Below are 14041 nucleotides of genomic sequence, written 5' to 3'. Positions count from 1 at the left end.
TGTTTTTGTTCATATTTAATTTATTTCATTCATATTTATGTTATTTATTTTAATTTTTATTTTATGTATTGACCATAATAAATTTTGTATAAATGGTCCGTATTTGTCATGTGATTTGTCTTAAATGTAATAATATTTTTACTGACAAAAATTGCCAATAAGAAATGAACGGTATCGGTATCGGTATCGGTATCGATGAAAATGCAAGAAAAAGTATCGGTATCGTATCGAATCCTAAAAGTGTGGTATCGCCCATCCCTACTAAACACTATGCAGCACTGTGTGTGTGGATGAGTGCAACCTTTATGGTGTCACTGATGGGAACCAGGTGTGGTGTGATAATGAGTTCCTAGGAATGGGTTATGGGAAATGGAGTCCGGAGAAAACAAATAGACCCACTATCGTGGCAGTCTACAACCCAAAACCTACCCCTTACAGTAATGTAAATACAATAAGTGTGTTGTGTAGAGAGAAAAAAAATGACACAATATTGACATGTGCTTGCCCAGTGGCCGTAGCTGTATCCCTTCTTAACCATACGAATCAAAAACACTGCAAAACACAGTGACTGGTCATGATCTCATGGTGAAATTATGTACAGTAAACTGCAGATATTAACCCTGAGCAAAATAATAATAATATTAATAATAATACATTGCATTACATTTAGTCATTTAGCAGACGATTTTATCCAAAGCAACTTACAAATGAGGACAATGGAAGCAATCAAAAACAAAAAAAAGAGCTTAAACAGTACACATTAGCAAGGACTTTTAAATAATATAATAAAAAGAAAAACAGATAAAATAGAAAAAGAATAGAGCAAGCTAGTGTTAGAGGTATTTTTTATAATTGTATAATAAATGAAAAGAAAACAGAACACAAAAAGATTAGAAAGGTAGTCAGATTTATTTTTATTTTTTTATGGAATAGAATTAGAATACTGAGTGCTTAAGTTAGAAGGTCAAAGAAAGATGGAATAGATGGGTTTAAGGCTATTCTTGAAGATGGCTAAGGACTCAGCTGCTCAGAGTTGGGCAGGTCATTCCACCAGGAAGGAACATTTCTGCTCGGATTGAGTTGGGCAGGTCATTCCACTAGGAGGGAACATTTCCTTTAAAAGTCAGTAAAAGTGACTTTGTGCTTCTTTGGGATGGCACAATCAGGAGACATTCACTTGCAGAACGCAAGCTTCTAGAAGACACTTAAGTCTGAAGTAATACATTTAGGTGAATGGGTGATAATGTTCTAAATGTTCTAGTTCCTAAATGTTCTAGTTCAAAGAGGTTAAAGGTGTCTGGAATCTGTGATGGTTCTCTAAAAAAATACCAAAAGAAAAATTCCCCAGATAAATAGGCCCGGAGATACTGTCCAATTCGCCAGACCCTGGAGATGAACTAGAACAAGAACGAAGTTCCTGAATACATGTTGTAAGAAGGCATCAGCTGTCTCCAGGGTGGTAGGTAATCCTCACAGTGGGATTAATTTGCAGGATTTGGAGAACTGATCTATGACTATTAGGATGGTCGTGAATCTATTAGAGGGAGGGAGATCATTGGCAAAGTCCACCCCCAGGTGGGACCAGGGCCAGCAAGGGATGGGTAATGGTTTAATAAGTTTACCCTCAAGCAGCCGACGTGGCATGGTTGGAGATGGCACAGACCAGAAATCCCTTGATGTAGCGGGCGACATTTTGGGCCATGTTGGGCCACCAGTAGCAGTTCAGAAAGAACGAGAGGGTTCGGTGGCTGCCTGGGTGCCCAGATCCCAGAAGGGTGTGGACATCTAGAAGGGTCAGATGCAGGGTGGATGGTAGGGCTGGGCGATATATCGAACGATATGATCATGCGCATCTAATCAGTAAAGCTGCTTCCATGATCACTGCTAAAATCGGCATCACATAATTGGAGTGGCATTTAATAGACAGCAGTGGTGGGACTTTCAAGTCACAAGCAAGTCTTCAAGTCATATCCAAGTCCTCAAAGGGTTAAAGTTAATAAGATAATTAAGTGACTAATTAAATGATGATTGTACATTAGTGATGAACTTCTGCTGTTAACAATCAACATCACTGAAGTAAAGCGAAACACAAGAACTACAACTGAATTTAGCCACAGCCTTCAACTGAAAAAAAACAAAAAAAAAAAACACTATGCCACCATAATTGTGGTCAGGGTTTGCTTTAGGTAGTGTCTTGACCCTTTTACTAATTCAAAGCAATTTGATTCAAAACAATTTCAATATTGTTTTCGCAACAAACATGTATGCATTGCTGAATCAAACTTTGTAGTAACAGATGATCTTATGCTTTTTCTGCTTATAACTCATGTTGACTTGGACATCGTGAGATAGTCTTCTTTGGATTGTTGACTGACATTCAGCTTTTACCAGAGTTAGGACTTTCAAGTCACAAGCAAGTCTTCAAGTCATATCCCAAGTCATCAAAGGGTTAAAGTTAATGAGATAATTAAGTGATTAAGTGATGATTGTGCATTAATGATGAACACCTGCTGTTCTTGAGAATTACAGAGGATCAGATGTTGATGTTTTATTGGTTAAAGTGATGCAACCATAATGGAGATCAGTGTTTGCTTTAGTGGGGCTCTTGACCCTTGACTGTCATGTTAGATCTCTTTATGTAGCATTGCATGAGGTGCTGTAAAGCAGAGAGAAGACATTAATCTGTATGTGATAGGTGGTCAGATTACAATGAAATTAACATTAGCTCTATTTAAGTTTGGCATAATCAACCCAATAAAACTACACTATGGAAAAAAAATTAAGTGAATTTTAAATCTACTAAGTGCATACAAAATTAGAAAAACTGTATTCTGTAGACACACACAGACATCAAGAACCAGCATATGACTCTCAACAGTGGTGACAATCAACAAAATGTTGCATGCTGGGTAAAACCTTAGTAAAAACTCCCGTCATGCACTGCAGTATGAAAAACTGTCACCACTGTTGAGGATCGTGTGATAAGTGTGTTTGTCTAAAAACCTGAACTGATTGTCTCCTTTTGTGTCTTTCAACATTGAAGCATTGTGATTCTTTTTTTACTTCAGTTCAGTAATAGCTGAGTGTCAGTCTACTATCCAAAGATAAACACAATTTCATGATGTTCAGTCATCATGATTTATAAGCAGAAAAGGCATAAGATCATCTGTTTCTGCAAGGTTCGACTCAGCGACTCAGAAGTTTGTTGCGAAAACAATATTGCAATTGTTTTGAATCAAATTGGTTTGAATTAGTAAAAGAGTCAAGACACTACTTAAAGCAAACCTTGACCACAATTATGGTGGCATAGTGTTTTTTTTTTTTCTTTGACTTTTTTTTTTCATTTGAAGGCTGTGGCTAAATTCAGTTGTAGATCTTGTGTTTCTCTTTACTTCAGTGATGTTGATTGTTAACAGCAGATGTTCATCACTAATGCATAATCATCATTTAATTAGTCACTTAATTATCTCTTTAGCTTTAACCCTTTGAGGACTTGAATATGACTTGAAGACTTGCTTGTGACTTGAAAGTCCCACCTCTGATAGACAGAGCCGTAGATCGCTGACAAGCCACGCCATATCGCGTTCATTATCGAAGGCGATTCATCTGCGATAATGAACGCGATATGGCGTGGCTTGTCAGCGATCTACGGCTCTGTCTATTAAATGCCACTCCAATTATAAGCAGGTGATGGAGATTTTAGCGGTGATCACGGAAGCAGCTTTACTGATTAGATGCGCATGATCATATCGTTCAATATATCGCCCAGCCCTAGTGGATGGGATGTAGCTTTTCCCTTCTGGACCTTCCGGTGGAACAGGTTCAGTGGGAGTAGTGGCATGCATTTGGTCACCAAGTACTCACTGGATGGGAAACATGACTGAAAGTGGTAGGATGGGCTCTGGTTCTTCCGGGGTTGGTTCAGAGCGCATCTGCTTTGATGTTCTTACTCCCAGGCGGTAAGTGCAGTTCCATATGGCAAGCAGTTAGGTGTTGAGAGATGCCAGCAGCCTTTTGGAGGAAGCATTCGAGACCCAAGGTATCCTCGGAGATGGACATCTGTTGACATAAGATGGGGTTCAGGCCTTGGCAGAAGGCAGAGAGCAGAGCAGCCTCATTCCACCCACTGCTGGCAACAAGGGTGCAGAAGCGAAGCATGTACATGTGGATTGATAAATCCGCTTGCTGCAGTTGGAAAAGCTCATCATGCACTGTGATCTCTGTGGTCACCTGGCTGAATACCTCCTGGAAGTGTTTTACAAAGCCATCCATCGAGTGATTTCAAGGGCTCTCTGAATTCAGCCCACTGCAAGGCTCTTCTGGACAACAACGTGATGATGAAAGCTACCTTTGACTGTTCAGGTACAAACAGGTGGGGTTGTAATTCGAAATAGAGGGAACTTTGCAACAAAATCCCATTGCAGGAGGCTGCCTCACCAGAGAAGCTTGCTGGCCAGGCCATGGGACAGGCTGGTGTGGTGGTGAGGGTTGGTGGGAGGTGTGACTCATGTAGGGTGTTACCTAGATCAGCAAAGGGCTCAGGTGAGGATGTGGTCAGAGGATCCATGAGAGTCTATGTTGAGTATTAATGTTAGGGGCTGGTCTTCTGCTACAACTGGTCAAGGAGGCAAACAGGCAGATTCAAACAAGCAGGTAAATTAAGAAAACTGAGGAGAAGCATCCAACATAGGAAGCAGAGAAAACCATCTGATCTGAACTGAAACTTCTTGTCCTTCAACAGACAGCACAAGATTCCGTGATCGACAGACTGACAGATAGGCAAGGGACCCACGCTGAGAAGCTTGTAACCTTGAGACCAGCCGACGAGTGTCTTCTTCTTCTTTAGGGTTTATCGGCAGCTTGCATCCATTATTGTTGCACTACCGCCATCTTCCGGATTTATTTTCCTTTAATATCCATTTACATCATATTCTTCTCATCAGACCTGTTCTTGATAAATAAAATAAAATATTTCCTCTGCTTTGTTCATTCTCCTCACTTTGCAGTATTTCCCTCATTCCTCTCCCTATTATTCCAACTTTTCCTAACTCTTCCATCATATTTTTCCTCTGTTCTTCATATTGTTTGCAACTCAACAACACATGCTCTATAGTTTCTGCAACCTGACAACAATCACAAAAACCAGTTGGGTGCTTTCTTATAATGTGTAATGTGCTATTCAGATTACTATGACCTATCCTTAATCTTGTAGCCAACGAGTGAATGAGGTGAGTGTGTTTTGATTGGTGTGGTAAGTGGATGCAGGTGTCCGTGATTAATAATCAGGTAATTGTGAACGGGTGTAGGAGGCTGGTGAGGCAGGTGAGGCAGGTGATTCCATGACACAAACAGAGTAACATGTCTCATATTAGTTAAACTTAGATCCAGTTCTACACTGGCTATCTACACTGAACAAAATTAAAAATACTTTATCCCTCTCAAACACAACAACCCCCCTCATCCTCTTTTTTGAAAACAAAATTATGGTCAACCCACTTTTGAGATGTTTCACTGTTTTATTTCATGCAAAGAATTCGAAGTAAACTGAAAATGGAGAACCAACAGTACTGAAAAAGCAGTGCCCAGAGAAGGTACCATTATCTTCTTTACTTGTAATCTCTTTTTATTTCCAGTGTTTATGTTGTGACTTTTAACTACATTGTTTTTTTATGTTTATTATCAGATTGTTTTATTTTATTTATTTATTTTTTTTACTTTTTTTGGTGTTGAAACAGATGAGATTGAGTCAGTGAAAAAAAAAACATTTATTTTTTTAAAGTTAAGTAAAATTGCAAATGAGCCATTTTAAGACATGTTAACATCTCGCCTGATCTTTCTTCATGCACACTGTTCACTCTGGCACCAAAAAATAGTCTCTGTTTTATCAAGTTTGATTGTCTTTATTGTGTTTTTGTACATAGATCTGTATAAGCACCAGATGAACATACATTTTCACATTAATGACATCTCAAAAACGCTAAAACACCAGTTTCAAGCAGCCAAACTCTTCTGTTTAACAAGTGAAATATTTTGGCATGTGTTGATTTATTTTATATTTAACTGAAAAAAAATTAATGGTTTTGTGATTTGAACATTTCAAGCTAAGGCATTTACAGTTTCCTCTTTGTTCTTGTGGTCAAGCATGAGACAAAAAAAGCAAGATTTATGTCAAAATATATCCATAAAACAAACAAATTAAACTGATTAGCATGTCAGTCAAAGCCCATATTTATTTGGTACGGTGATTGTGTGAACTGCTGTTTTTCTTAATTTTTTATGCTGATCCTGAGAGTGATTCACTTTATTTTCGCTGAAACCTGTTATAAAAACACAGAATCACCGTAAAAACAATAAACAAAAAAAATTGCAATGAATAGATAATAGTTTTAATAATAATTATAGGTTCCCCTGCATTTATGTTCTTCTTCACTACACTTAAAACAGGGAAATCAATCATCAGTTTTCCTTTCAACAGTAATTATTCTTAAATTTAAAACAGAAACTTTCTCAGCTACAGTGTGTAGAAACAAATAGTTTAGCTCTTACTGTATGAGTTGACTGTAATACTTACACCTTTGATTTCGTTGTCTACAAATCTTGCAGCAAAAAACACAGTTACGGCCCAAACTACCAGACCAACACCAGCACCACAAATCCCTGAAGGAGCACCTGACTGAGGTGGAGCTGTAATGATAAAGAGAGACAGTCATTAATGAGAATGTGTCTGATCTATAACAAACACTAGAAACTTCAGCACTATATATATATATAAGGCATAGCTTTCGCAGAGTTAAAGGTTAACCAGTCCATTTATTTTTCTATAACAACCTGTTCATAATTAGAATTTCTGAAAAAAAAAAAATCTTTGATCTACTCACTTTTGACAATAACTCTGATGGTCCTCTGTAAGGTGTATTCACTGTTGCTCATGTGCAGATGAAAATCTCCTGAGTCTGTGGTTTTGGAGTCACTGATAGTGAGATCTCCAGTTTCATGATGAAAATGTAGTCTGCCACCGAATCTCAAAGCATATAAATCTCTAGATCCAAACAGATTGGTACCTTTATTGATTTCAGCCACAATATTACCTTCAGTCTTCCACAGTATTAGATCATATCCCTGTATTTCAAGAACACCAGTATCTAGATTGACAGGATCTCTCTCCATCACTGATACTGTCTTCACACCACCTGTCACAGAAACAAACACATATGGAGAACATATAATTTGAAAAGTGAATAGTTCTTTTTGAGAGTTAAGGAAAGAACAGACGGCTATATGGGAAAAAAATAACCCTGACAATCTATTATCAGACTGTTAGTATTGATGTGTGGTAGAGGTGAAATGCACAAACAAAATGAGCATATTTGTTTGGAATGGTCAGTTGGCTACTGAATCTTGATATGGGTAGTGGGATAAAATGTTATAATTTGACCAAATGAAAAAAAAAGAATCACCTGACTGTATGAAGTTTGATTGTCTTTATTGTGTTTTTGTACATAGATCTGTATAAGCACCAGATGAACATACATTTTCACATTAATGACATCTCAAAAACGCTAAAACACCAGTTTCAAGCAGCCAAACTCTTCTGTTTAACAAGTGAAATATTTTGGCATGTGTTGATTTATTTTATATTTAACTGAAAAAAAATAATGGTTTTGTGATTTGAACATTTCAAGCTAAGGCATTTACAGTTTCCTCTTTGTTCTTGTGGTCAAGCATGAGACAAAAAAAGCAAGATTTATGTCAAAATATATCCATAAAACAAACAAATTAAACTGATTAGCATGTCAGTCAAAGCCCATATTTATTTGGTACGGTGATTGTGAACTGCTGTTTTTCTTAATTTTTTATGCTGATCCTGAGAGTGATTCACTTTATTTTCGCTGAAACCTGTTATAAAAACACAGAATCACCGTAAAAACAATAAATATGATGTGAATGCACTGCTTTAAATGTAATTATTGCCATTGGCTTTAATGTAGTTGTCATGGTGTGGTGCTAGAGAGAAGCACATAACAAGGAAGATGATGATACAAAGTCTTTAATAATCCATATAAGGGTAATCCACAGGGAGAATGAGCCCAGGGACATGACATTATGAGCGTGAGGGCCAAGGCGGAGGATGGCAAACATAATAATAATACCTTAACCCATAATGGTAAAACTTGTAATCATTCCACAGCATCTAAACTGTCCTCGGGTGACTGAAATGAGTTACTCACCATGAACAGATACTTGAAATGTCTTCAGTTTTGCATCTGTGCTCTTGATGTCTACACTATAACGTCCAATGTGTTCAGTTCTGATGTCTGTGATGGTCAGAGATCCAGTCTGTTTGTCCAGCTTCAGTCTGTCTTTAAATATTGCACCGGGGCCATCATATGTAGAGGGATTTCCATCTGCTTCATTCATTCTAGCTATGATTTCATCACCAAACTTCCATATTATCTTACTATCCCTCGGAACTTCAGTAACATCAGTGTGTAGAGTGACTGAATCTCCCACCATCACTGATACTGACTTCACTTCTGCATCAACACCATACACACCTAAAGAACAAACAGAAACAGATGATACTTTTATTGAGTATGTGATTAATCGCAATTAATCGTTTGACAGAACATTGTTGCATTGTGTCTCTTGAAAATTAAGCCTAATCTTACTTGTAATTTCTATAAAATGTATGTGTCTGTTCAGAGCATGTGAGCGGAGTGGAGCGCGAGCGAGCGGGGAGCGTGAGCGGGCGTGTCTTGCACAGAGCGCAGATCGGCATTTTTAAAAGGACGGAGCGCTGGTTTCCCGCTCCAATTTTGCTCCGCTCACACCACGAGTCTGAAGCATGCTCAGTCAAGCCTGACCCAGAATCCATCTGTCTTTCACTGTCATCAACAGACTATTTTCATTCAAACCTCGGCTCACATTACTGCTCATGATGGAGTTCAAAAAGTACTTCAAGAAAGAAAATGAGAAATCATACAGGTGTACTATTAAAAAACTAACTAACAGTGATAATGGGGTACAAGAAAACGAATTTGGAGACATCGTTTCAGTAAGTAAAGATTCCTTTTGGAATCTGAAAAGGCACATCTCCCGAAAGCATGAAAGTGTGCTACGTGAACACGCAGGGAAGAAAGCAAAAGGTTAGCCAATTGAACTTGTAACAAAGTGTAAATTAAATATAGTGTAATATTCAAACAAATTTGTTTTGTTGTCACAGTAGGCCTAATGGTTCGTTTTATTTAATTTGTGTCGTCCGTGAACTTGTATTTGATAGAGCGAGAGGAGGAACAGCAGCAACAAGAGAAAATGGTTGAGGAATTCAAAAGTTTCTTCACTGCACGCAAAGGCCCAACCATAACAAGGGAGAGAAAAAGAGAGCTAGATGTAGCATTTTTTTAAATGATTTACATGGACTATGAACCGCTGAGTAAAGGAGAACGCGAAGGGATGCAACTCTTCGCCAGCGCAGCTCAACCGGGCTACACACCCCCATGCTACAATACTGTACGCGACACACTAATGCCACATGCTCTGGAAGAGATGGAAGCCAAACTGCGAGACCTACTGCAAAATGGTGGTGGGCTCGTTCTGTCAGCGGACATTTGGACCAGTAGAAGAGGGCACAGCTTCCTTGGCATCGTGGCCAGTTTCATTGATGGGACGTTCCGGGGGCACACGGTTTTGTTAAGCTGTGAGCACATACAAGGGCACCACACCGCAGATCGCATTTACCAAAAGTATGAAAGTGTACTGAAATATTGGAACGTGCAACGACGTGTGATTCGTGTCGTCACTGACAGTGCCAGCAACATGATTAAGGCGTTTAACCTCCTCCCTGGCACTGAAGAGGAGGCGGAGGGTGAAGTGACCGCGGATGCCAGCAGCAGCGCTGAACATGAAGAGGAGGATGAGGAACCACCGCCGCCCTTGCAAGTCAGTGTGGAAGTGATAACAACCAATGTAGAAACTATGATAAATCAGTACTTTATTGTGTCAAATTTACATCTGAGATGCCCCATTCACATGCTTCAGCTAGCGATCAAAGATGCCGTTAACGAGCACGACAACATTAATAGGCTGTTAGTGAAAGTCGGCAAGCTTGTGAAAAGTGTACGCAAGAGCACCCTGAACACAGAGGAAACAGACCAATTAGGGGTCCGCCCCACAAATGCCTGCGCCACTCGATGGAGCAGCCAGCTTCGGATGATTCAGTCGGTCATCCGGTTGTTCCAAAAAGACCCGTTGTGGCAAAACAAACTCAAGTCTAATGTTGCTAACATCACCCTGAATCAAGTACGCCAGCTGACGCACCTTGTCAGTGTGCTGACACCTCTGGCAGACCTCACAGAAAAAATGCAGAAGGAGCTGGGGAACCTGGGGATGATCCTCCCTGCTGTCACAGAAATCAAATCCCTGCTCACCGATGACACTCACGCTGCACTTCCAATGGGCATCGCTGCTTTTGCAGAAACACTGGCAAACAACGTGTCAACTCGCTATGGAATATACTATACTGATAAACATCTCATTTTAGCATCAGTGTTAGATCCCCGTTTCAAGACAGAATGGATAATCCGAGATGAGTCTGTATGCAACAAACTCGGGGAGATCCGTGACCTCCTCATAAAAGAAGCGGAGGAAATTAACGGTCCCGGGACATCCGAGACCGACACACCACCCGCCGCTGACCTGAATCCCGAGCCTGAACCAAAAAGAGCTCGCCTGTTCGGGTCCTACTTCAGCGAGAAGCAACGCATTACCGGAGACGCCAAAGGTGAAGTTGAAAATTACCTCTCATCCCCGAGACAGAACCCGGACGCAGATGTCATTCGATTTTGGAAAGAAAGCTCAACGTCTTTTCCCCGCCTGGCTAAAGTGGCTCGCATTGTGTTCAGCATCCCAAGCGGGTCGGCGAGCGCAGAGAGGGTTTTCTCCGCTGCTGGCCTGCTCTCAAGAAACCACCGCATGAGTCTGAAGCCTCAGACATTGTCCAAACTTGTGTTCTTGAAGGTGAACTCAAAAGAACTGTAGCAATTAATTTTTTTTTTTTTTTTGCACTCTGCGCAAAAGTTCAGTAAAGATTTTGGCCTAATAGTTCATTTAAAAAAATTTGATGTAGGGCTATAGCCTGTATATTTTTATTTATATAATTAGACCCATTAATTTGTTTAATTTTACAGCATTTTATTTTTTTACAATTGACAATTTAAATTTAAATTAATCCTGCGCGCTGCGCAAAAAATCAGCTACGAGAATGTTGGCCTAATAGTGAGCCTAATTTACTTTTAAAACGTTTGTGGATTTTGTATATTTTTGTTTATATAGCCTACATTTTATTTATATTATTAGGCCCATTTATTATTTTAATTTTACAGAAGTTTGTGTACAATGAATGGATAGGCCTATAAGCCCATTTAAATTGTAATCGTGCGCGTTACGCAGAAGTTCAGTATTTAAAATTCTGGCCTAATAGTTAATTTACTTTTAAAACTTTGTATATTTTTGTTTATATCATTTTTATTTATATTATTAGGCCGATTTATTAGTTTAATTTTACAGGACTTTTTGTGACTAGCCTAATTTGTAATTTGAAATAAAACATTTCTATTTGAAAAATGTTGTTGTTGCTCATTAGTTCTTTAGGAGGTAAGGCTGTGGTCTAAGCTTAAAGTGATATAGCCTACATGTAGATTTTTTTCCTTTTTTGGAGCGAGCGGGGGGCGATTTGAGTGGAGCGCGAAGCAAACTGCGTTGAGCGCTGAGCGATAATGAGCGGAGCGGCCTGATGTAACTTTGAGCGGGGGAGCGGAGGGGTGAACAGTTCCGTGAGCGATGAGCGGAGATTCTCACCGCTCCACTCCGCTCATATGCTCTGTGTCTGTTGTAAGCATATAGATATACAATAACAAAAATGTGTAATATTCACTTAGACAAGTCTTAAACTTAAAGATTTTTTTCAGTTATGTATTCAGATTTTTATTCTGAGGTATAAAAATGTAGCATCTGGATTTAGCCTATGCTAATGGATATTGAATGACTGAACAGAATTTAGCTGACCAGGATGGATGTGTCACATGGAAACACTATAACAAATGGCACAATTCATACATTTTATCTGCTGTTTAATGTAAATGTATGTTTAATGTAAAATACTTCCTATTTATTTAGCTTTTTTTATAAACATTAGGGTTTAAGGTGGTGTAACTATTCTGAAGAAGCAGGCTAAAACTTGCAAAAACAAGTGAAACCCACCCAATAGGTTGGCTTAATATTACAAAGACAGGTTGCAACAATGGCCATAATTATGAGCTTGATGGTACGGCAAAAAAGGCAAGAATTTTATTAGACCTAGCCGCACCCTGAATGAGAGCGACTGTAAGACAAGGTCTAAAGTCCAATAGATAGACTGACGGACTGACTGAGACGGTGTCATATTTCTGTTTTTCAGTTCTGTTTTAAAGCACTGCATGCATTCGTGTTGCAGCCATCTTTCAAGTAAAATAGTAACGCTCAGAATATTACAGTCCATCAGCGCCCTCTACAGTTTATACGTTCACATACAACTAAACCTCGACATCCCCTTACAAAGTTGTTGTCGTCTATTATTGTACTCAGTGTGATTTATCATAACTTCTATTTATCGAAAAAGTATTCATGTTTGGTTTAAAAAAATTTGAAAATACGAAGATAACTGTCTTTTTCCAATTTATATTGAAAAAGTAAATGTGATATTATTAAAAAGTAGTATTACTCACCATTCACGAGTAATAAAACCCCCCAAAAGAAAGTATTTGTCCTCATATTGATCCCCCTTCTGACTGAGTCTAAACTAGAACAGCACTGATCAGGGCCGCATTAACGCATGGACTTTAAAGGGCTGAAACCCAGGGGCCTACACTTGGGAGGGGCCTACTGGCTGCTGGGAAATTATATTTTTCTAATAATTATTTGTATATATGTGAGTTGCAGCAGTGACAACATCATTCTGTAAACAAACTTACACTCTTATTTTCAGCGGCGCCCTGCTTGTAGAATTTGTAGTGAATGGTTCAGTTTAGGTTTCCCCCACATAGTTTGTATAGTTGGTATGTTCCACCGATATACTGTGATCGGAATGCACAATGCGTAAGTAAAGAAGCCTAGAATGAGCACTAATTCTGTGTCTATGACTCTACCACACAGTGAAAAAGCGCAGAGCCGAGCTGAGTCGTAACACGCACTGGAAAAGCACTATAAATTAAAGTGCTAGAGTTCTGCATTCCAGCCCGGGCCTGACGGGCACCGACTTTTTTACGCCCTTGGGCCGGGCTTCGGGCAAATTTTCACTTTATATTTCAGACGCGGGCTGGGCTTTTGGCCTGTTTAAGGCTTCTCATTATTTTTATATTTTAGACATCCATCAATTAGTGATGAAAAAATTGCTCCGCTCGCGGATAAAACATAAGACTGTACTGTCGCGGTCTGTTAAGAGCGGCTTGACGGCATTTAGTGTCCCACCAGCAGCAGCATATATGGTGCATATCATCAGAACAGCTGAAGAGTTCTGTGTTCAAATCCACACAAAATGCTTAAACTTGCCGCAAAGCATCAGCAAAAGTAATTACCATAATTGTGTCAGGTGGTAACAGTATGGAAATATTTGAATTATTTACTAATAAATAGCATTTCTAAGTCAGTGTGCAAGGATGAAGTTGCTGATCCTGACTCGCCATCTCATCATTAGATGCACCTTTAGAGAGTCTGTGAGGCATGTATTCACTGAGTTTCGGTTCACTTTTGTAAATTGCACTTGTTCAAGACGAGATGGCAGAAAACGCACCATGTTTGGTTTATTTTTTTTTTTATAAAAGCATAATGTTTTGTAGATATTGCGAGTACACACAAATACAAGTAGAACCTTTACATTTATGTATGATGCATTACTCTTACCTTCACAGGCAAAAATTACAGCGTATCCACTGAAAAAAAAATGCAAGTGATCGCGCTGATGCCTCCATGTCCCGCAAAGAGCGCTTTAGCTTGCACTCTCTGAACA

At 39.1% G+C, this 14041-nt stretch overlaps 1 protein-coding gene across 1 annotated transcript; it reads right to left on the bottom strand.

Annotated features, from left to right (window-relative positions):
* Positions 1-5976: 5976 nt before the first annotated feature.
* On the bottom strand, positions 5977-12878 carry LOC132159572 (uncharacterized). The gene is made up of 5 exons (XM_059569134.1): positions 12762-12878; positions 8229-8555; positions 6879-7190; positions 6572-6684; positions 5977-6317 (listed from the first exon to the last, which is right to left on the bottom strand). The coding sequence occupies exons 1-5, from the start codon at positions 12805-12807 to the stop codon at positions 6297-6299; spliced, it is 819 nt and encodes a 272-aa protein (XP_059425117.1). The 5' UTR covers positions 12808-12878; the 3' UTR covers positions 5977-6296.
* Between the last annotated feature and the right edge of the window lie 1163 nt (positions 12879-14041).

This window comes from Carassius carassius, chromosome 16 (genome assembly GCF_963082965.1).
Source record: "Carassius carassius chromosome 16, fCarCar2.1, whole genome shotgun sequence".
NCBI classification, from domain to species: Eukaryota; Metazoa; Chordata; class Actinopteri; order Cypriniformes; family Cyprinidae; genus Carassius; species Carassius carassius.
Note: the sequence above shows the minus strand (reverse complement) of the source record. Positions and strands in the feature narration are given on the sequence as shown.

Bases quoted from the DNA above. Each gene is read 5' to 3' on its own strand.
- LOC132159572 (XM_059569134.1), bottom strand. From the start codon at position 12,807: ATGAGGACAAATACTTTCTTTTGGGGGGTTTTATTACTCGTGAATG. The intron at 7,191-8,228 runs GTGAGTAACTCA...TTTCTGTGACAG, and splicing joins ATTTCAAGTATCTGTTCATG to GTGGTGTGAAGACAGTATCA. The intron at 6,318-6,571 runs GTAAGTATTACA...TTTTTATAACAG, and splicing joins TAGACAACGAAATCAAAGGT to GTTTCAGCGAAAATAAAGTG.